The 23,710-nt window shown below is 46.7% G+C and overlaps 1 protein-coding gene across 2 annotated transcripts in view; it reads left to right on the top strand.

The window, feature by feature from the left end:
* Positions 1-23,710, top strand: part of ATP9A (ATPase phospholipid transporting 9A (putative)) — a 131,085-nt gene that overhangs the window by 81,244 nt on the left and 26,131 nt on the right. For both annotated transcript variants that reach the window (XM_064573355.1, XM_064573356.1), the window contains exons 14-15: positions 1,014-1,226; positions 17,131-17,292. In XM_064573355.1, the coding sequence (XP_064429425.1) occupies positions 1,014-1,226; positions 17,131-17,292 (375 nt within the window). The remainder of the gene's footprint in view (positions 1-1,013; positions 1,227-17,130; positions 17,293-23,710) is intronic.

Raw genomic sequence — 23,710 nt, 5'->3', positions numbered from 1 at the left:
TCTTGGAAATAGAAAAAACCGTCATGTCAGGGGAGGACGCCCCACCATCATCTTAGGAATCCTGAGTTGTTAATTGGTTCATCTGTTCAGCAAATATAGATGTATGCCAGGCACTGCCCTGGGTACTAGGCTTGCAATGATGAATAATACACACGGACAAGTTCTGTTCTCATGGCTTACCAGGGGAATCCTCAGGTGAACGAGCCTGTTTTAGACTGAACACAGCATCACACATTGCAGTGAGGGGGCATGACCTCTGGTGGGGGGGACATGCAGGGTACCGTGAGCTGGGGGCCTCGGCGAGGGCCTCTCTGAGTATGTAACATTTGAATTGAGACCTCGGTGATGAGACAGAGTGAGCCAGCCCTGCTGAGTTCTGGGAAATGATGTTCCAGGCAGAGGGCAAGGCAGGTGCAAAGGCCCTGAGGCAGGAAGGAGCTTGGTGGTATTCAAAGAACAAAGGCCGGAGCAGAGAGGAGAAGGAACATGGCATGAAGGGAGGCTGCAGAGGTGGGCAGGGGCTGGTCAGGTAGGCCCCATTGACCATGGGGTGGGGGGCATCTGAGTTTTACTGAAGACTAAGTGCAGGGCAGCCCCTGCAACAGAGAGTTATCCTCCCCAAGTGTCAGTTGCACCAGTTTAAGAAGCCCTGGCCTCCTACACCAGCCTCACTTGACGGCGTAGTGGGGGCCTCACTCTGTCAGGGGCCCCTGACACCACCCAAAGGAGGACAGATTCATGTATTCAAAGGTAGAATCACCCACATTCACTGAATTGTAATGTTTTTCTCTGTTTTGCATTTGGGTTTTTTTTTTTTTTTTTTTGCCAATTATAAATGATTGGGTCCCTAAAAATCACATGCCATTTATTGCAGCATCACTGTAGATGTATCCAAAAGCTGTGTATTAACGTCATGAAAAGAAAAGCAGTATCTCCACATGGTGGTTCTTCTACACATTCTAGACCCTTCTGTGTCTCCAGTCATCTTTCTTGTTCATTTCTTTCTCCTGTAGCAATCCCAGGATCCACCTGCTCAGAAGGGCCCCACGCTCACCACCAAAGTCCGGCGGACCATGAGCAGCCGTGTGCACGAGGCTGTGAAGGCCATCGCTCTCTGCCACAATGTGACTCCCGTGTACGAGTCCAACGGTGTGACCGACCAGGCTGAGGCCGAGAAGCAGTACGAAGACTCCTGCCGCGTGTACCAGGCGTCCAGCCCAGATGAGGTAAACCCAAGGCAGAGGCGGCTGGACACACAGAGAGATGCTGTGCCCATTTTCCACGTGCTGGAGGTGGGGTTCCACAAGGGAACCACCTGTCAGCAGACGTGAGCCAGGAGGATACCGTGCTGCTAGGGAAACACATTTTCAGATGCACACAAGACTTGCTTCCCTCTAGAACAAATACTCTTGGGCTCCAGATATATCCCAAATAAGCAGGGAGAAAGAGATCTTGTTTGTGATTCAGATGGCCAGCTCATAAGGGCACAAGGTCTCACTTAAACCACACCTTCCCTTTTCTAAAAAATACCAGCTTTATTAAGTTATAGTGCACGTACCATACAAGGGCTCATTTAACATACACAGTTCAGTGTTTCTAGTATATTCACAGAGTTCCGCAACCGTTAGCACAATCGAGAACATTTTCAGCACCCTAAAAGGAAGCATTCTATCCCGTGTTCTCCTGGACTCCTGCCCTCCCCCAAGCCCCTGCCCTCCCCCTACTAACTGTCTCTCTGGATTTGCCTATTCTGGACATTTCATACGAATGGAAATGTACAGTATGTGACATTTGTGTCTGGCTGTTTTGACTTAGCATTGGTTTTCCAGATTCATCCACGTAGTGGTGTGTATCAACCCCCAGGCCTTTTTATGGATGACTAATATTCCATTGCATGGATGATACTACATTTTGTTTATCCGTTGATCAGTTAGTGGACATTTGGATTGTTCCTTTTTTTTTCTTTTCTTTTTTTGCTGTTATGGATAATGCTGTTGTGATCATTTGTGCACAAGTTTTTGTGTGGACATATATCTTCATGTCTCTTGGTGTATCTGTAGGAGTGGAATTGCTGGGTCCTGTGTTAACTCCATGTTTGAGCTTCTCAAAACTGCCATGCTGCTCCCTAAAGTGGCCGCATCATTTTAGAGGCCCAGCAGCGATGCATGAGGGTTCCAGTTTCTCTTCCCCTTTGCCAGCATGGGTCCTTGTCAGTCCTTTTGATTCTGGCCATCCTAGAGAGTGTGAGGTGGTTTTCATCTGCATTTTCCTTGATGGCTCAGGATGATCTTTTCATGTCCTTACTGGCTACTTGTGTATCTTCTTCTCTCCAGTATCCTTTGCCCCCTTTTAAATATGTGTCTTTTTGTTGTTCAGTTAAAAGAGTTTTTTAATACATTCTAGATCAGAGTCTCTTGAGGGACATATGATTTGCAAGTATTTTCTCCCTACTATGAAGGCTGTCTTTTTACTTTTGCAATGGTGTCCTTTGAAACCCTAAAGTGTTTAGTTTTGACCAAGCCCAATAAGCCACATATTTTCAAAGTTGTTGTTTCTATGTAAGCACATTCTCTTGCTAGAACCAGGACTCATTTGATTACATGTTCAAGAACAGAGGGTCTCCTAGCATGGTTGCCCTTTATGGTTTTCTGTAACAAGCCCCTAATTGCTCTCCCTCCCGGGGTATCGGGGTATCATGTGATGGGAATGCCCTCATCATGAAAATAGGATCTTCTTTATCTTCCTGACTTGAGTGTGATTCAGACACAGGGGTAGTTCACCAAGCTGGTAACTTTCTGGTCTTTTTTCCTTCTCCCTCCGTCCCTTCCAGAAAGCTTGTATTCTGATTATGAAAGCCGTTACTTTTCAGTATAGAACATTTGGACATTTCAGACAACTATAAAGAAGAAACTGGGTCAATTGTAATCTCATTCTTGAAAGATGACAGTAGGTAACTTTCCTTGAGCATTTGGTGCCCATCAGATCCCATTTGAAGTGCTTTCCATGTTGTATCTCATTTAATCTTTCTAGCAACTAAGGGGCCCCATTATGACCCCCATTTTCAGAAGAGAAAAGTCAAAGACAGGTTAAATATTTAGCCTAAAGTCACCTGGATTTTTTTCTAACTTTTTGTCTTGGAAATAATTTCAGACTTAAAAGTTGTAAAATTAGTACAAAGAATTCCCCATTACCAAAACTTCACTCTGATTCCTCAAATGTTAACCTTTTTCTACCTGTGCTTTATCATTCTCCCTCACCTTAGAAGAGTCAGCTGCAGACATGATCTTCTTTTACTTTTTTTTCTAAAAAACAAGGACATTTATCAGAAACAGGAAATTAACATTGATACAGTACAATTATCTGCCCTGTAGATGTCATCAGTTGTCCCACTGACTTCTTCACCAAAAAAAAAAAAAAAAAGAATATTTCTCCCCCCAGATCAGAGTCCAACCCGGGAACGCACACTACATTCAGTTGCCATAACTTTTGTCTCTCTCTCTCTCTCTTTTTAAGATTTTATTTATTAGAGAGAGAGAATGAGAGCACAAGTCAGTGGGAGGGGCAGAGGGAGAAGCAGGCTTCCCACTGAGCAGGGAGCCCAATGTGGGGCTCAATCCCAGGACCCTGGGATCATGACCTGAGCCGAAGGCAGACGCTCAACGACTGAGCCACCCAGGTGCCCCTGGATAGAACTTCTTGACAACCAGATTTCAGTTAAGTATAAAGTATAAGGATGGGGGCACCTGGGTGGCGCAGTCGGTTAAGTGTCTGACTTTTTTTTTTTTTTTTAATATTTTTATTTATTTATTTGACAGAGAGAGACACAGTGAAAGAGGGAACACAAGCAGGGGAGTGGGAGAGGGAGAAGCAGGCTTCCTGCCGAGCAGGGAGCCTGATGTGGGGCTCGATCCCAGGACCTGAGATCATGATCTGAGCCGAAGGCAGACGCTCAACAACTGAGCCACCCAGGCACCCCTCATACCTCTTGTCTCTTTTAATGTGGAATGGTTCCTCAGCTTTCCTTGACTGTGGCCCTCACACTTTTGAAAGATACAGGCCATTATAGAACATGCCTCAGTTTGGGTCTGACGACATTTTTTACGGTGCGGACTCAGTTTATTGCATCTTTGGTGCTGTCCTCAGTGTGTGTGATAAGGAGACCTGCTGTTGGCGTGTCCTGCTCTTCAAGATGCTAACTTAAGGTCACGTGGATCAGGTGGTGTCCCCAGGTTTCTTCGTGGTAAAGTTGCCATTCTCCCTTGCTAATTAATCTTATGACAGCAGTCCCCTGACTGACAGGGCCAGAGGGGGAGGGAGAGGCAGATTCCCCACTAAGCAGGGAGCCCAGTGCGGGGCTCAGTCTCATGACCCTGAGACCATGACCTGAGCTGAAATCAAGAGTTGGACACTAAACCGACTGAGCCACCCAGGTGCCCCACGACCAAGAACTTTTTGATGTGTGATCTTCCAATTTGTTTCCCAAAAAACAGGAATTTTTAACATAAAGTTCTGTATTCTCCATTTTAAACTTAATATTTCATCATGCCCGTTTCCCCAATTTTTTGAATATCCTTAAAAGACCACTTTTTATAATTACTGTTTATGTATGCACACTAATATCTTTAACCGTTCTCCTCTTGTAGGGACTTAGGTTATCTCTCATGTTTAGCACAACATTTATACACATTTGCAGTGAGCATCCTTACACCTAATATTTCTAGAAATGGTGTGACTGGGCTCATTAATTCAGTAGGCATTCTGGGGTGCCTACGATGGATGGGGCACTGGGGAGTCAGCGTTTAACAAGACAGCAGCTCCTGTCCCCAGGGAGGCGGCAGGGGTGAGACTGTTGAGCATGTGAGAGTTGGGGTCCCAGCTCCATACCTGGCTGGTCGCACCTCTCTGTACCTCCCCACATCTGTGACAAGAGGGTTGTCATGAGCCCCTTAGCAGACAGTCAGTCCTGTGGGTCACACTGAAGGAGTATTTTTAAGGCTCGTGGTATAAATGATCAGGTAATTCCCAGAATTATTTTTAAACCATTTTATTCTTCCACCAATGTTACAGGGGCTTCCAATTATTTTTTGTTGTTCATTTTACGAAGGAGGGAGGGAGCTTCTCCGGTAAATAGTGTTGTAGAGGTCTGGACTAATTGGAGAGTATCAGGCAGCCAGAGCTGGACGGTGCTCGGGGGAATACTGCAATGATAACCTTTTCCAAAGTTCAGAAAGGAAAGGACATGTGGACATGGCTTTCCCTGACCAGTAGCTTCTTTATCCTTCTTGAGGGCCCTGGAGTGTAGCCCCTGGTAGTTGACTCCTTCTAGTCTGCTTGGTGTTTGTGGATCAGCTCAACTCTGAGCCCAGCCCATCTGTGACCACTGACACTTGAACCTGCATTTTTAGGGGTGAAAAATGTAACCCTTGGCCAAATTCTGAAATGGGCGTTGTGTGCAGAGAGCGAGAAGCAGCAGGGAGGATGGATATGGATAATCCAACCCGTTTATTTGGACTTGTGCTGTAGTAACTGAAAGCTTCAGATGGGTCATTGTTTCTCCACCGAATTTAGTCTGTTGGATCTCACTTTTCCATTTGGAAATGAGAGACAATATCCCTGAATGGGATATGTGTGAAAGGGCCAGATTCTTGGTAGTTACACACTGGGAACCAGTAGCTTATGGGTGTTTGATGGGACTAGAATTTGAACAAGTTTCAGATGTGGACAATCTGATCAGCACTGCTACCTGGGAGCTCCTAATACTGGCTATTGATTGACGCGCACATGGGAGGTCTTTAATGCCTGTCCCCCAATCCTGGTTCCCACTGAACTTTGATATATTTGTTTTAGGGCTGGGCAGAGTTTTTCCATGTGGGTAAATCTTCCACGGAATGCTTTGTGCTTCTCAGCTCTTGTTCATTAATTGCACTCAGATTCAGATTTGTCTTGTTTTCCTAAGATTCTGAGTAGTGATTGAAAAAAAAAAAGGTATTTTCTTTTGGTCTTCGGTGTCTTCACAGAGGTCAGTGTTACCTTATTAGTATCCTCCCCCACAACTTTATTTATTATTGCACAGTTATTTCATGTTTATGGCAGAATATATGAAAATATAGGTAAGGAAAGGAAAGAAAAAGCAAACTATAATCCTGCTAACTAAAGATGTGACCACTGTTAATATTTTACTGACCTGCCTTCCAAATTATTTCAAAAGATGTATATTGCAAAATACAAGTCTGTGTATATAAATACACCATGTGACAGAAAGGAGGCTACGTCGACTTCCAGCCAAATCTCTCAGAAAGCTGTACTGTTTCTAAATCCCTGTAGGATTCCACCTAGGCTTGGCTGGGTCTAGAATCCTACCTTTGAAATTCTATATCAATAAAATCTTGCTGGTCTATGCAAGGTCAGTGTCTGGAATACACATAGAAAACGGCATTCGTTTTACTTTGGACTTGCCGGAATAATTTCTACCAGTCAGGGGAGGATTCATTTCCTGTAACAGAAAGCAGGATTTCCTAAATTTGTTTCCTGTGCACATTCTGCTTTGGAAAAAGCCTTGAAGTGTCTTTATTCAGCCATTGATTACAGCCTGAGGGGCGCTGGGGCCTGCCTGCCCCTGTAGGGTAACTCCCAGGGGAAATGAAATCGATGTAATCTGGCCAGAGAGAGAGGTGCTCCTTAAGTGTTCAGCCCGGCAGCATTCCATCTCGTCCTGGATGTTCGGCAGGGTTGGAAGTGGGGTACGGCGGGCGAGGGAGGAGGGCTCTCGGAGGTGGTCAGGATGTAGTTTTTAATGTGTTTGTTTCTTGGCGTGAATGGTAAGGAGGTGCTCTCCTAAGAGCGGGTCGAATCAGCCCTAGGACTCATTTATTTGTCTTTTCCAGGAATTCTTTCATATCGAAAAAAACTTTTCTAGGCATCTAAAATCACAAGTACTAATGTGCTCATTACAGAAAAAATAAAATTGTAGATTCGAAAAAGAAGTGGGTAAACATTAATTTTATCCACCACCTAGAGATTACTGCTTATATTATGCTATAGATTTCCCCCAAGTGTCTGCTTCTATATGTAGAAACGTAATTGCATGTTTTGCAGTATAGAATCATACTGTAGCCCAGGGAAGGAAGGAGCGTGGAGTGAGTTCAGTAACATCCTTTAGCAAGTCTCCTATGTTGTCATATTCCTGTAGGATTTCTGTGTGCATGAATGTGTGTGTTTGTACGTAGGCACACGTGTGTATGTGCTCACATGTGCCCTGTGAGCACGTGTATGTGTGGACTTGTGTGGGTGTGTGTGATGTGTATATGATTGAAAGTTTTCTGATGCCTTGGCCATGGCTCACTAATTTCAGAGCAATTAATTACAAGTTCTAGGTCACATATAGTTTGTTCTGCAAGGCTGTCCCAGGCTGGCGGTCTTGGGTGAGAACGCGTGTCTCCTTAGCCTGAGACCTTCATTCTTGCCCTCTCTACACGGGACCTCCTCCCTCCCTCCCTCTGAGACACCCCTTGTTATCAGTATCTGAGTATCCTTGCAGAAGTAATTCTTTGCATGGATTAGAATTTTCCTCACCCCTCCATTATTAACATATTTTAAAAAATGTAAAAGAGCAGATGTAAATTATAGACTCATTTGTGCACCTTGCTTGCAGCGTGTCAGTACCTGGAGCATCACCGAGTTGTGATGTCAGCAGAGGCCTGAGTTTTACTAAAATATTGAGCTACTGTGTGTTCCCATAGTCTCTCGATGGCATTTCAGGATCCTCCTGTCCATTTTAATGGAAGGTGAGGGCATCACACTGGCCTTCTGACTCCCCCAGTGTAATTATCAGCTGTGTTTAACTACCACATACTGACTTTTTATTTTATTACTTAATTTTTTTTAATTAAAAAATTTTTAATTTTATGTTCTTTTTATTCCAGTACAGTTAACAGACAGTGTTTCAGGCATACAACATAGTGATTCCATACATCACCCAGTGCTCCTGACAAGTGCCCTCCTTCATCCCCATCATGTTTCCCCCACCCCGCTACCTACCTCCCCTCTGGTGACCATCAGTGTGTTCTCTATAGTAAGAGTCTGTTTCTTGGCTTATCTCTCTTTTTGTCCTCTTGCTCATTTGTTTTGTTTTTTAAATTCCACACATGAGTGAAATCATACGGTATTTGTCTTTCTCTGACTGACTTATTTCACTTAGCATCATATGCTCTAGCTCCATCCATGTCGTTGCAAATGGCAAGATTGCATTCTTTCTTACGGCTGAGTAATATTCCATTGTGTGTGTGTGTGTATCACTTCCCATTTATCCATGCATCTGTCGATGGATACTTGGGCTGCTTCCATAATTTGGCTGTAGTAAATAATGGTGCTATAAACATAGGGATGCATGTATCCCTTTGTTGTTTTATTTTTTGGGTAAGTACCCAGTAGTGTGGTTACTGGATCATAGGGTAGTTCTGTTTTTAACTTTTTATTTTATTTTATTTTACTAACAATTTTTTTTACTTAAATTCAATTTAATTAACATGTAGTGTATTACTAGTTTCAGAGGTAGAATTTAGTGATTCATCAGTTGCATGTAACACCCAGTGCTCATTCCATCAACTGCCCTCCTTAATGCCCATCACCCAGTTCCCTTCCCCCACCCCCCTCTGGTCCAGCCACCCTCAGTTTGTTTCCTGGAGTTAAGAATCTCTTATGGTTTGGGCGCCTGGGTGGCTCAGTTGGTTAAGCGACTGCCTTCGGCTCGGGTCGTGATCCTGGAGTCCCGGGATCGAGTCCCACATCAGGCTCCCTGCTCAGCAGGGAGTCTGCTTCTCCCTCTGACCCTCCTCCCTCTCATGCTCTCTGTCTCTCATTCTCTCTCTTGCAAATAAATAAAATCTTAAAAAAAAAAAAAAAGAATCTCTTATGGTTTGTCTTCCTCTCTGTTTTCATCTTTTTTTTTTTTTTTTAAAGATTTTATTTATTTATTTGACAGACAGCGAGAGCAGGAACACAAGCAGGGAGAGTGGGAGAGGGAGAAGCAGGCCTCCCGCAGAGCAGGGAGCCCGATGCGAGGCTCGATCCCAGGATGCTGGGATTATGACCTGAGCCGAAGGCAGATGCTTAACGACTGAGCCACCCAGGCGCCCCTCTGTTTTCATCTTATTTTATTTTTCATTCCCTTCCCCTATGTTCATCTATTTTGTTTCTTAAATTTCACATATGAATGAAATCATATACTTGTCTTTCTCTGACTTATTTTGCCTAGCATAATGCTCTCTGGTTTTTACTTTTATTTATTTATTTTTTAAAGATTTTATTTATTTGACAGGAAGAGAGAGTGAGTGAGTGAGCACAAGCAGGGGCAGCAGCAGGCAGAGGGAGAGGGAGAAGCAGGCTTCCCGCTGAGCAAGGAGCCAGACGCAGGCCTCGATCTCAGGGCTCTGAGATCATGACCTGAGCCGAAGGCAAACGCTCAACTGACTGAGCCACCCAAGCGCCTTATTTTTATTTTTATTTTTTTAAGTAATGTCAGTGCCCAGCGTAGGGCTCGAGACTCCAGGATCCAAGATCAAGAGTTGCATGCTCTGCTGACTGAGCCAACCAGGCACTCCCATTTTTAACTTTTTGAGGAGCCTTCATGCTGTTTTCCGTAGTGGTTGCAGCAGCCTGCACTCCCACCAGCAGTGCACGAGGGTTCCTTCGTGGAGTGATTTTAGGCAAAGCATCGGTGAGCCGACAGCAATATGACATGGCCACCTGCTGAATACCTGCTCTCCGTGCCGGGCACTGTGCTCTGGGCAGCCCTTACGACCCAGTTACTGTGATTGTGCCTGTTTTGCAGATGAGGCGTAGGTTGGCTAAGGGGTACCCCCAAGGCCACGTGGCTGGCAGGATTAAAACGAGGCAGCCCACGTCCCGGGGCTGGTCATGTGACTCGGGAGTACTGCTTCTCTACCCATGGGAGGAGGGCTGGGACGTGCTTTGTCGCTCACGAAGGACACTGAGGGCTGTGCACCTGTGTTGGGAGCTTAGGGCTGATACTGCGTGACCTGCCAAGTGTCTGGTTATTCTTGCCTCTTCTGAACTCGCATTCAGGGGCTCTTGGCCTCCTAGGCTCAGTGAAGCATGCTTTTTGGTTCCTTCCCTCTTTCTCATTTTGGGCAGCTTCCATGCTTGGAGCTAAGAAACCTTCTAGCAGACCGCAGAAGCCTTCCCATGGAGTGTCTTGCCTTCACCACCCATCTCTCCAGGATCTGTCCTTAGAAACGAAAACCAACAAGGGTGTGTTGCTCCTAGAGTCTCCAGGAACCTTGAAACACCCCCCTTACAGACGGACGAGAGATAAGCAAAGAGCTGTGTGCACAGGTCTCTCCCTGATGGCCTAGTGGCAGGAGGGCGTTCCAGTGTCCGGGTCACCATGCTGGGAGATAGAAAGGGAGAATGAAGCTACAGCTCACCTAGAAGCAGATTTTAGTTTTAGTTTCTCCCCCAATTATAAGAGTAACATAAGCTTGTTATAGAAAAAGGAAGCAGGGGCGCCTGGGTGGCCCCGTCTGTTAAGCATCTGACTTTTGGTTTCAGCTCAGGTCATGATCTCAGGGTCCTGAGATCGAGCCCCATGTTGGGCTGTGTGCTCAGTGTGGAGTCTGCTTGAGAGTCTCTCCCTCTCCCCCTGCCCCTCCCCACCGCGTGCGTTCCCTCTCTCTCTCAAGTAAATAAATAAATCTTTAAAAAACAAAAGAAAAAGTAAACAATTAGAGAAAAAAAATTTGGGTATTTTCCCTTCCCATCTCTCTTCTCTACATAGAATTTAAATGTTTGGCGTCATTCCACATTCCACCTTGATGTGTCCACTTGGTAATATATTATCTCATCCCCGTCCAGTAGCATCTGTGGTAGGATGTTTAGTGGCTACACTCTTTTCTGCTGCTTAGGTACACCACAGATGATTTATTCTGCCTCCCACTTCTGGCTGTCCTAAGTTTTAACATCCTGACGGATAGCCTGATGGATTAAATCTGTCTGCACATCTCCGAGTGTGTATGTAAAAGGTCCCACTTGTCTCGTTCTGCATCTTCCTAACTCTGTTGCAGAGAGTGAGGCTGAGAACCACCAGGGAAGGGCAAGCGTGTGGCTTTCTGGGGGGTCCTGTAAGCTCAGTCCTTGTGCGGCCCCATGAGGTTTTCCCCTCCGGGGCCATGTTCATCTCTCAGGGGTGTGCGCTCCCCCTAAATGCCTCCTTGTACCTGCGCTCCAGGCATGCGGACAATGACCGCATTCAGACCAGAGCGCACAGGAGTGAGAAAGATTTAGGAGGTGGGTGGGGCTTTACCATCCCGCTGCCCGGTCCTCGGCTCGAGGGTGAGTTCAGAGAACAGAGGTCAGGAACTTAAGGAGAAAACCCTCCTCCATCAATGTTATTTATTAACCACAGGGGTAAGAATCTTGAAATAGAGTTTTGGTTGCTCGGAAGAGAGGGGGTGCTGTGTTTTAGGGACATTGGAGGAAACTATTAAATGAGCCATCCTTGGTATTAGCTCCTCTGTGGGCCGGAGATGCAAAAGTTCTGTCCTGTTTCTTATTAGGGTTAAGCCCAGAATGGACTTAAAGGAATAGTCATTTCTAAAGGGCTAAGTTTTTATTCATTCTTTTTAGATACTAATTTTCGTCTGATTCAGTGATTAGGAGGCTGAATTTCAAGTACTGGATCAAAGAAACTTGGATCAGAGAGTGGCCTTTTATTCCACCATCTTGCCCACAGGTTCTTAAGCAAAACCGCCGTGTTTTGTTTGCTCCATGCTGTGGTTTTCCTTTTTTTTTTTTTTTTTTTAAATAATCTGCAGCAGTATTTTAAAGATCACTTAATGTTATCTAAGAATCAGCTTTTCTTGAGGAAGATCACATCTGGAAATGATGGGCCCAATTTCTACCAGGCAGTGGTTAGCTGAGCTGGGTGGCTGCTGCCTCAGTTTACCCCTGCCCCTGTGGGGCCCGCCCTCCTCCTATCTGCTCCCTGTCCAGCCCCCAGTGGTGCCTTGTTGAATCAGTTTCCTCATTAAGTAAAGAATACTTAGGTCTGTGGATGCATTCATAGTCTTGAAAGGCTGGATTAGGGCGGACTGGCCAGTCTTTGTGAGGCCGAGTGTTGATCTTCTTGCATGCCACCAAAGATATCAGATTCACACGTGCTCTTACGATTACTGTGTATCCTGCTTCTGACAAGAATTCAAGGCTCGTTAGCCTGACCTGGCATCTTTCCCAAGCACACATTCCCAGATACAAAGGGAAAATTATTAAAACTTGTCACAGGTGGTTTATTGCTGACCCACAAATGATGAAAAAGCCCTTTCATGGATTGTTCTGGCATGAATTCTTCAGATGGGCATTTTAGGGAGGGAGCGTAGCAGCCTGTCCTTTTGATTTCCTGACCCAAACCAGAACACACAGGCGACTCAGGACCCCAGCTCCCCACCCTCCGCCCCTTCTCGGTTTTCATTTGAGTTAATTTATTTGTTCATTCATTCATTCATTCAACCGTAACAGGGTTTCTTTTTCTGCTTCTGCTCTGAGTTCTGAATATTCTGATCCGAAGCCCCAGAGACCCCACTTCTGGCTGTTAAGGATAGTGAGACTCGAAACCCCCAAATCCTTTCTGATTGGGTGATACGGGAGGATTCTTTTGAACGGAAGCTCAGACCTGCCAGGATGAGAAAGAAGTAGCCTCATTTTTTATCATCTTGTTTTGGGAAGAAATGCAGTTGTTTCTCCTGACCCCTGAAATGTTTGTCCCTGCTGCAATCGAGAAGGGTCAGGGAGCACCCCAGTTCCAAACCAGTCTCTTCTCAGTAGAATCTCAGGGATTTCTGTTAGAAAGCAGCTTCAGATTAAAGCTGACTTAAGTTAACGTGGGCCAGAGAGCGGAAGGTGAGAATCAGAGACCCCTCCACTCCCGACTCTACTCCCACCACAGGGCTCATGTCCTGGGGGCGTCCGTCCCCAAGGAGACCAGAGGGGTTTTGAGGAGGAAGTTGGACCCAGGCTGGGGGGCAGCAAGCATGGTGGTGGCTGGTTCCTTCACTCCATTGAGAGGTTCGCTGCAGAACAAAGTGCAGTTAGAAGGTGTTTGTCTACAGGTGTAATTCATCCATCAGCATTTGTCACTGTTTGTCACTTCAGATTTATAGACCAACTGTTCCCCCAATACGGTCCCTTGGGTCCCTGGCGTGGGGGCTGGGCTGGCCAATGCCGGCACTGCCTCATAGGCTTGGAAGCGGCTTCCAGGTCTGGAGTTCCACATTCTTCCTGGATTGACGATTGATACGAGGAGCAGGCTTTGGGGGGAATTAATGTGTTTCCTTGAAGCCCAGTACCACCCACTTTTTACATCTCTTTAGAACAATGAAAGGCTTTTAAGGGGTGAAGTCACTGCAGCTTGAAAACAAGAATGGAAAAACCTCTTTCACTAACAGTCATGGTTGAAGGCCTCCAGAGAAGAATTTTTCTTTGTTACTAAAGTGGTGTGTAAAGGTGTAAACTTAGTCAAGCTTTTTCAGCTTGTGTGTCCTTACATATTTGTAATATCTTGTGTTGGGATAGGTGTTTACTTAATTAAAATTAAAAATAAAAGAAGTGCATGTACATGATAAAAATATTTCAGTAGTACAGAAGGATAAAAGTAGAAGATAGAAGTATAGCTCATCACACGTGGCACCCAATACACATTTTAGGTATCGATGGGAGTATTTTGTGTATACCCGTCTTCAGTGACTTGTTCATTTTGGACTTTGAGAGAGGATTGTTATCAGATTAAGACAGATGCTATTGAAAGAGCCATTGAATTAAACGAGTTAATGAATAGGTTTTTTGTTTTGTTTTGTTTTAAAGATTTTATTTATTTATTTGACAGAGAGAGACACAGCGAGAGAGGGAACACAAGCAGGGGGAGGGGGAGGGGGAGAGGGAGAAGCAGGCTTCCCGCTAAGCAGAGAGCCCGATGTGGGGCTCGATCCCAGGACCCTGGGATCATGACCTGAGCCACCCAGGCGCCCCAATGAATAGGTTTCCAAAGACTGATGTTGGCTAATAGCAAAAAGACCGAAAACAATCATTACTTGATTGGCCTGTTCTTTGGAGGTGGAGGTCAGTGTGACAGTACCTTCCATTCATGTGATCCCTGGTTGACTTGTTACGACATCATTGAAACAGGGTAGAGTTTCCCATTCTTGAAGACAAACCTCTTGTTAGTGTAAATTCAATTTGTGTCCACCGCAGAAACCTAGTTAGGTATCTGAGCATAGCGCACTAAGGATGGATGCACAAAATGTTTAGAGCTGGAACAGAAATGGAAAATAAGCCACCTGGAGCCCCGCCCTTTGCAGAGGCTGGAGGGAGTGGGGGTGGGTGGCAGAGCTGGGCTGGAACCCGGGGTTCATCCTCCCCACTGCTTGAGGGTAAAGCAGGGCAGCCCAGGAGAGCCTCCGTGTTCTGGAAACAGAACTGTGGAGCAGCGGGTTTCTGCTTGTGCAGAGTCCCTTGGTAACAGGAAGGGGGAGCTCAGGAAGCACCCCGATGAAGTAGAAGTGTGGGCGTCTGATTCCCTGGGAGAGTGACTCTCACTGCCTCTGGCCCCCACAGGGACCCCGTGAAATACTGCAGACAGTTAGGGACGACCATTAATGGGCACCTCTGTACCGCGCCCCCCTGGGGTGGCTTAAAGATAATAAAACATCTCAGAACTGACACCTCCCATGCGCCCCTTTCTCTGTCACCCTCTGTCACTCCCCACGTCGGCGCTCTCCTAAAACCTGCCTCTGTTTCTCTCCCTAAAGATTGAATTTTCTAGGAAAAAAGGGAAAGGGTGCTTTTCTTTTTTTAGACCCCATGCTCTTGGGTTTGGATCAGAATAAAATGGCAGCTTGTTTGGCATTAAAATTGGAAGCCTCTTGGATGCGTTTCCTATCGCTGCTGTCGCCAGTTGCTCCAGATCTGCTGTTTGAAGCAGGACGATGTGTTCCACTGGGGTAGGTGAGAGGTCGGGCTCGCTGAACTGTGACCAGGTGTCGGCAGGGCGCCCCGCGTTCCCAGCACACGGTGGCTCTGTTGCCTCGCCTTTCCCAGCCCCCAGACGCTGCCCCCGTTGCTCGGTGTGCGTGCCTTCCTCCGTCTTCGAAACCAGCACCGTCTCATCGCTCTGACCCTCCCCTGCCCGGGGTTTTCTCCCGGGCCACCGCCGGGAGCCGTCTGCCTTTTGAGGACTCCTGTGATTCCATGGCGGCCACCTGTATAATCCGGGACGGTCTCCCGGTGCCAGGTCCTTAATTATTCGGCCTGCTGAACATCCGGTGAAGTTTCTAGCAGTGACAGTGTGGGGATGTGAGGGATGGACGCCTGGCTGCGGCCAGGCACCCCCCTGAGGATGCGCCGATGCGCGTGCACCGCCCCGCTCTGGCCCCGGTGCTCTGCGGCCGGGCACCCGGATGAGCTGGCATTGGCGTTTCCCTGGGGCTTTTTACTTGGTTAGTTAGATCCAGGATTAGATCCCGTGTCAGTGTGTCGCCGCTGCCAGCCGAGAGCAGCCGACAGTAGCCGAGAGCCGCCGAGAGTAGCCGAGAGTAGTCGAGAGCGGCCGAGAGGCCCCGAGAGCGGCCGAGAGTAGCCGAGAGTAGTCGAGAGCGGCCGAGAGGCCCCGAGAGCGGCCGAGAGTAGCCGAGAGTAGTCGAGAGCGGCCGAGAGGCCCCGAGAGCGGCCGAGAGTAGCCGACAGCGGCCGACAGCAGCCGACAGCAGCCCGCCACGCTTGCCTGTCCCGTCTGGCGGAGTTGGTCCTCTTAGCTCAGCGGGCTGATGCGCGGGCGGGCTCGGCCTGTCGTGTAGGCCGTGTTCCTCGGGGGCTAGTGTGGGCTCTTCACACTTACTTGGGTCTCCGTCCTGGGCGGGGGAGGGCCAGCGGGGGTGGGGACTCGCAGCTGTCCCGCCCCTCCCCGGCTCCCCTCTCTGAGCCCACCTTTGCTCTGCTTTTCCGGTCGTGCTTCCGAGAGACTCAGCCAGATTCCTCTGTGGACGGGGTTTACTTTCTTCACAGGCTTTTAAAACACGCACGTTGGTTACATCTAAAGGGAGACCTCGGGGACAGGTCCAGATCTCGTGTTTCTTGAGAGGCTGGAAGCTCTGGCTCTCCTGGCCGCATTGCGTGGGGCAGCGTCCTTCTTCAGTGCGACAGGGGGCCACCGCCTCTGTGGATGTGCCGCGGCTGCCCTTGCCACGCGCCCCCCCCCGCCCTCTTCACTCACTTGCACAACCAGGCTGGCCCCTGTCTTGGAGTTTGCAGCCCCCCTGCCAGAAGGTTCCGGGCGGCGACAGAAGCCGTGCCTCCAGAAGTGCAGTGTGTGGTGGGTGGGCTTTGGGCGCCGGGAAAACCCGGGTACCTACCTGGCCTGGCCACACCACCGCCCAGCAGCATCACCTCGCGCAGCTGAGTTCGTAACTTCACCCAGCGCCTGTTTCCTCGTCTGCGCAGACCCTGATCTCACCCTGGGCGCTACTGCCTTCTGGGGGCTGGCGGGGTGGGTGGGTGCTGTCCCCTGTGTTGTGGGATGTTCAGCAGCACCTCAGGGGCGGAGGCCAGGAGGTGCGAGGAGCATGCCCCGCCCCTCCAGTTATGACGGCCGGAACTGTCCCCACTCATGGCTGCATGCACCCTAGGGGGCAGAACTGCCTGGTTGAGACCCGCTGTGGACACCTGCCTGGCTGGGTGTTCGCGAGGCTTGGAGGAGAGCGTGAAGGCGGAGCGCCACCCTGCACCGCATCCTCCTCTCCTCCCTGCTGTGGGCTCGGTGCGAATCCTCCAGGAGGGGTCACTCTCGACCCTGTGCGGCTCCCTGCCCGGCTCGGGCATGCAGCCTGCCTGGGGGCCTGGGAGAGAAGGTGAGCTGTGCCGCGTGGAGGGCGGCTGGGCGGGTGGCAGCGCCTGCAGGCCCCGAGCAGCCAGTGCTGTCACCGGCAGACCCAGCCTTCCGCAGGGACACAGGGGCAGCTTGCGCTTTGCCGGTCGCTGCAGCCCCTTCCACCTTGGTGTTCGTTTGCTTGACCTCTGAACCGGGACCCTCGGCGGTGTATCTGACCTTCGACCCTGTGTCACGTTTAGGTGGCCCTGGTGCAGTGGACCGAAAGCGTGGGCTTAACCCTGGTGGGCCGAGACCAGTCTTCCATGCAGCTGAGGACCCCTGGCGACCAGATCCTGAACTTCACCATCTTACAGATCTTCCCTTTCACCTATGAAAGCAAGCGCATGGGCATCATCGTGAGGGTGAGTTACCTTCTTTAGGACTTAACATGGTTAAAAAACTCAAGTCTCCTGTGTGGGTCCCTGTAGCCTCAACATTCTTTCTTAACCGTCTTACCCTCTTTCTTCTGATGTCTGTTGTCCAAACTAACAAGAGAATAGAATTGCCCGAACGGAAAGCATATTATTAGTCCATCAATTAGACGAGACCTCAGATAGCTGATCAGCTTCTGGTTAACCTAGTTCTAGAAGGAAAGGCCTAACGTACGTGAACTGGGCATTTCTTTCTTTCTTTCTTTTTTAAGATTTTATTTATTTATTTGACGGAGAGAGAGACAGTGAGAGAGGGGACACAAGCAGGGGGAGTGGGAGAGGGAGAAGCAGGCTTCCCACCAAGCAGGGAGCCCGATGAGGGGCTCGATCCCAGGACCCCGGGATCTTGACCTGAGCTGAAGGCAGACGCTTAACGACTGAGCCACCCAGGAGCCCCAGGGACTGGGCATTTCTTGATAACAATACCTTCCTCATTCTGTACACTTTTGTTTAAACATCTATCTGCTGAGGTGAAATTCACACAAGTAAATGATTTTAAAGTGTGTAATTCAGTGGCATTTAGTATATTCACAGTGTTGTGCACCCATCACTTCCTTTTTTTGTTTGTTTTTAGAGAGAGCATGCACATGCCCTGGGGGGTGGAGTGAAAAGAGAGGGAGAGAGAGAATCTTAAGCAGGCTCCTCACCCAGTGCGGAGCCCAATGCCGGCCTTGATCTCATGACTCTGAGCCGAAATCAAGAGTCAGACACTTAACTGACTGAGCTACCCAGGCCCCCTGCAACTACCACTTCTGTCAAGTTGCAAAACATTTTCGTCACCCCAAAAGGAACCCTCATACCCATTACATAGTGACTCCCCATTCCTCCCTTCATTCTAGTTCCAGGAATCACCAGTCTGCTTTCTGTCTCTAGAAATTTACTGATTCTGGATACTTCATGTAACTGGAATCCTATGATACGTGACCTTTTGTGTCTGACTTCTTTCATTCAGCATAACGTTATCAGGGTCCATCCAGGTTGTAGCATGAACCGGAACTCCATTCCTTTATATGGCTAAGTAACTGCTTATCCATTCATCTGTTCATAGACATTTGGGTTGTTTCCACCTTTTGGCTATTGTGAATAGTGCTGCTATGAGCACTCACGTACAGGGATTTGAATACCTGTTTTTAATTCTTTTGGGTATAGACCTAGGAATGGAATTGCTGGGTCATGCTGGGTCCATTACGCATTTGCTGGATAATCCTATCTTTTAAGTTTATGAGGAACCTCCGAATGGTTTTCTGCAATGCTGCACCATTTTACATTCCCACTGGCAACGTAGGAAGGTTCCAATTTCTCCACATCCTCACCAACACTTTTTATTTTCCTTTTTCATTTTTTTGGTTATAACCATTTTCGCAGTTGAGAAGTGATATTTCATTGTGGTTGTGATTTGTATTAACTTAATGACTGATGATGTTGACTGTCTTTTTTTTTTCAAAGATTTTATTTATTTGACAGAGACACAGCAAGAGAGGGAACACAGGGCGCCTGGGTGGCTCAGATGGTTAAGCGTCTGCCTTCGGCTCAGGTCATGATCTCAGGGTCCTGGGATCGAGTCCCACATCGGGCTCCCTGCTCCTTGGGAGCCTGCTTCTCCCTCTGCCTCTCTCTCTCTCTCTGTCTCTCATGAATAAATAAATAAATAAAATTAAAAAAAAAGAGAGAGGGAACACAAGCAAGGGGAGTGGGAGAAGGAGAAGCAGGCTTCCCGCTGAGCAGGCAGCTCGATGTGGGGCTCGATCCCAGGACCCTGGGATCATGACCTGAGCCGAAGGCAGACGCTTAACGACTGAGCCACCCAGGCGCCCCGTTGACTATCTTTTTGTGTGCCTATTGGCCAATTTTATATCTTCTGTGGAGAAATGTGTATTCAACTCCTTTGCCCACCTTTTATTATTTATTTATTTATTTTTTCCTTTGCCCACCTTTTAATTTGGTTGTTTGTCTTTTTGTTGTTCAGTTGTAAGAGTTCTTTATATAGTCTGGATATTATCAGATGATATGCAAATATTTTCTCTTATTTTGTACGTTGTCTTTTCATTTTCTTAATAAAATTCCTTTGATCAGAGAAGTCACTAATTTTGATGAAGCCCAATTTATCTATTTTTTCTTTTGTTACTCGTGACTTAGGTGTCATATCCAAGAATTTATTTTATTTTAATAATTATTTTTTTAATTTTTAAAATTTTTATTTTATTTTATTATGTTAGTCACCATACATTACATCATTAGTTTTTGATGTAGTGTTCCATGATTCATTGTTTGTGCATAACACCCAGTGCTCCATGCAATACGTGCCCTCCTTAATACCCATCACCGGGCTAACCCATTCCCCCAACCCCCTGCCCTCTAAAATCCTCAGTTTGTTTCTCAGCATCCATAGTCTCTCATGGTTCGTCTCCCGCTCTGATTTCCCCCCCTTCATTTTTCCTTTCCTACTATCTTTTTCTTCTTCTTTTCTAAACATATAATGTGTTATTTGTTTCAGAGGTACAGGTCTGTGATTCATCAGTCTTACACAATTCACAGCGTTCACCATAGCACATACCTTCCCCAGTGTCCATCACCCAGCCTCCGCATCCCTCCCACCTCCCACCACTCCGGCAACCCTCAGTTTGTTTGCTGAGATTAAGAATCTCTTATGGTTTGTCTGCCTCTCTCGTTTCATCTTGTTTCATTTTTTCCTTCCTCCCGCTATGGTCCTCTGTCTTATTTCTCGAATTTCTCATATCAGTGAGATTATATGATACTTGTCTTTCTCTGATTGACTTATTTCGCTTAGCATAATACCCTCTCATATCCAAGAATTTATCATTAAATCCAAGGTCATGAAAATTCACCCCTGTATTTTAGGAGTTTTGTAGTTTTAGCTCTTTAAGTCAATGATGCATTTTGGGTTAATTTTTGTATATGGTGTGAGGTAGGGATTCAACTTCATTCTTTTGCATGTGTATATACAGTTGTTCCAGCACCATTTGTTGGAGAGACTGTTGTTTCTCCATTGAGTAGTCTTGGCCCCCTTGTTGTAATTCAATATTTTAAATGGTTTTTCATTTGTACAGTCACAAAAATTATTGGAAAAAAATATAGTGATCACTCAGCATCATCATTTTGTCACATTTATTTCAAATTTTGTTTTTATATATTTTGAAACTTTTACTGAAATACAGCATCCACAACGAACAGTGCAGACATCCTAAGTGTGCAGCTCAAGTGTTTTACAGAGCACACCCATGTGACCAGCATCCAGAGCAAGGATCAGAATCCCAACCTTCGTTACCCCAGCAACTCCCTTGTGCTCCTTGCGGGTCACCTACATCCCTCTCCCGACAGGGATAAAACCACTCTCCCAATTTCTACCACTGATTAATCTCTTTTTGAGATTTTCTCCTTATATAAGAGAAATCATGCAGTAGATTTTCATGTTTGAGTTCATTTGCTCAAATTTATATTTGTAAGATTCATCCCTATTTTTGTAGGTATTGCAGTTTAAATATTTTTTTAAATAAATAAAACATTGTGCATTCAGTTGAAGGCCCATCTGCCCCTCCTGAATGTGCTTCCTTTCCATTCCTACAGGAAGTTCATAACTTTTAAGGAATTTTAAAATACTAATATCAGACATGTTTGGGGATAAATAATGTATATTATGGTTTTGTGTATTTTTATTCTTTGTATAAGTGGCATTGTATCATTATCTCACTTCCTGTTCTTAACATTTAAAAGAACTTTATGTTCATACACTTAATTCTACTTCATTACTTTTAGCCATGTTAGAGCATTACACTGTATGAATATACCTCCCTTTCTTCAGTTCACTGGAGTTCCCTGTTGATACACATTTAGATAGTTGCCACTTTTTTTGCCATTAGAAACAGCACTGCCATGCATGTCCTTGTCCTGGTCTCCATTATACGTAATGCTAATGTTTCTCTGTGGAGTATGTCCAGAGGTTGGGTTGCTGGATTGGCAGTATATACATCTTTACCTCTACCAGAGATCATCAGCTTTTCTCCCTGAAGTGCTTGTACTAATCTTGGTCCCATCGTTCCTCTGCATCCTCACCACTATTTGATAGTGTCAGATTTTTAAAATGTTGTCACTAATTTGGTTTTACCATTTGCTCTTTTACTCAAAGAACCATACTTTCCATTCTAGGAAGCCTGGGAACCCTGTGTTTCACACACCACTGTGTTCAGTAACTCTTAAACCTGGCTGATCGTCAGAATTACCCAGAGAGCTTTAAAAATGCAGATGACTTTGTCCCATCTGGAGCTGTTTTGGTATTGGGATGGTTCCTTGGCATTTGTAAAGGTTTTTCACATCAGTTGGCTTGATTGGAAAAAACTATGCTCAGATCATGGGCAACTTTGGAATATGACTCATCTTTTTTGTTTTTAAAAGAAATGCATTGAATTTAAATTAAAAAAATTAAAAAATGAGGCTCCCCTCTACCCTGATCTACCCAAGTGTTTTATGCCTTAAAGAGCAGAGAGCTGTAGATTGCATTATAATAATTCTGTAATAGTAGTACGAGTAGTTTGTGATCAGGGTCGTTAGTAGTAGCAGAGGTACTGGTGGCTGCTGGAACAGCAATGACGTAATGATAGGTAACATTTAATGATGCTTATTGCATGCCAGATGCTGTTCTAAGTGATTTGCATAAACTCACTAATTCTTACTGTAAGCCAACAAAGTAGGTACCAGTATGACTGGCATTTGACAGAGGATAAAATTGAGGTGTAGAGAGGCTCAGCAGTCTCCTCAAGTTCACCTTGCTGGAGAATGGTGGAGCTGGTACTGGACCCCAGGTGATGTGGCCCCCAAGTCCATGCTCTTTGACCACTAGGACCTGGGAGTTTGGGTGTGGTGAATGGGGTGTCGAAAAGCTCCTAGAGCATCCGTAGTAATGTTGGGGTAGTGTATCATGTGTTGCTGCATAGCAGATTACCCCACACTTAGTGGCTTCTGACAACAGAAGGTGTTATCTCACAGGGTCTCTGGGCCAAGAATCTGGGTGCAGCCTTGCTGGGTCCTGTGGCCCATGGTGTCTTGCAGGCTGCCGACACCTAGGGTTCAACTGGGGCAGGATCCACTTCCAGATAAAATCAGTGTTGTTGGCAGGACTCGGCTCCTTGCGCGTGTTGGACCGAGGGCTTCAGTTCTTCACTGTTTTGGCAGGAGGCCACCCTCATTCATTGCTCCACGGGCTTCTCTGTAGGTCAGCTCCCTTGTCAGCTGGCTTCATCTGAGTGAACGAGTAAGCGTGTGAGCAGGAGGGAAGGCACAGTCTTTGTAACCTGCTCTCAGAACTGGCCTCCCCTCACTTCACTTCTGCGATGCTAAACTAGAAGCAAGTCACCGTGTCCATCCCCCCGCCCCCCACTCAGTGGGAGCGTCTCATAAGGGCATGAATCCCAGGGCCTAGGGGTCAGTAGGAGCCGTTGAAGAAGCTGCCTCCCCTCTGTGTAGAAGAAACAGCGTCATGAACTGCTCTTGTGCTGACTCAGTGACACAGCATGAAGGTGCTTTGAAAATGACACATTTTAAGGGATTTTTATGTCCCTGATGCCAGTAGGTACTTTGAGACTCAACAGGACGCATATCCTTGGCAACTTTTGGGTGGGAAGGGGGCTCTTTCTCCCACTGCTGCTGCTGTCCTTACGGGCCCCTACCTGGTCTGACCCACGGCTTCTAAACCGTATCGTGAGCACACATCTGATGTCAAGAACATCCGTGGCCTGGAAGCACAGCACAGATCAGGGGGGTGGGTGTTTCCTGGTGAATCAGAGTCATTATCCCCCACAGATTTACTTTTGTTCCGGCTTTTATGTTTTCAAGTTCTAGGACTGTGGGCTCTGCTGAAGTCATTTGAGGGCTGACTCATCCTCAGATACCCAATATCAGCCATTCTTGGATAAGTGAGCAATATCCCCCACTCTTCCTTTAGCTGTGAGGGGCTCTCGTTCGTTCCCAGATACACGCCATATTTTATGAGCTGTGGCCCCGTGTCTTACCACAGCAGGAACAGTAGGGGATACTTGTTGGATGGGCAAATGGTTATTTTAAAAACAGCACCCCACCCTTCCAAGGTTGTTAAAAAACAAATGAACCCAACATTTAGTTAAGGCATTCAGAACAAATACATATGTAAAGAAAGAGCTCAAGCTTTAATCATCTTTATTTTGACCACCCAAAGATGACCCCCTTTTCCCTTTTCAGAGAATTTCCTCTCAGCTTTTTTTTTTTCTACGCATATAGGAGTGTAAACATCCACACAAATTTTTATGAAATTGGGATCAAATGTCACATAAGGCTTTTAAACCCTCCCCACATTGAACAA

The sequence above is a fragment of the Mirounga angustirostris genome, unplaced genomic scaffold (assembly GCF_029215605.1).
Source record: "Mirounga angustirostris isolate CCGP_5_RB_7025 unplaced genomic scaffold, mMirAng1.0.hap1 SCAF_10, whole genome shotgun sequence".
NCBI lineage: Eukaryota > Metazoa > Chordata > Mammalia > Carnivora > Phocidae > Mirounga > Mirounga angustirostris.
Note: the sequence above shows the minus strand (reverse complement) of the source record. Positions and strands in the feature narration are given on the sequence as shown.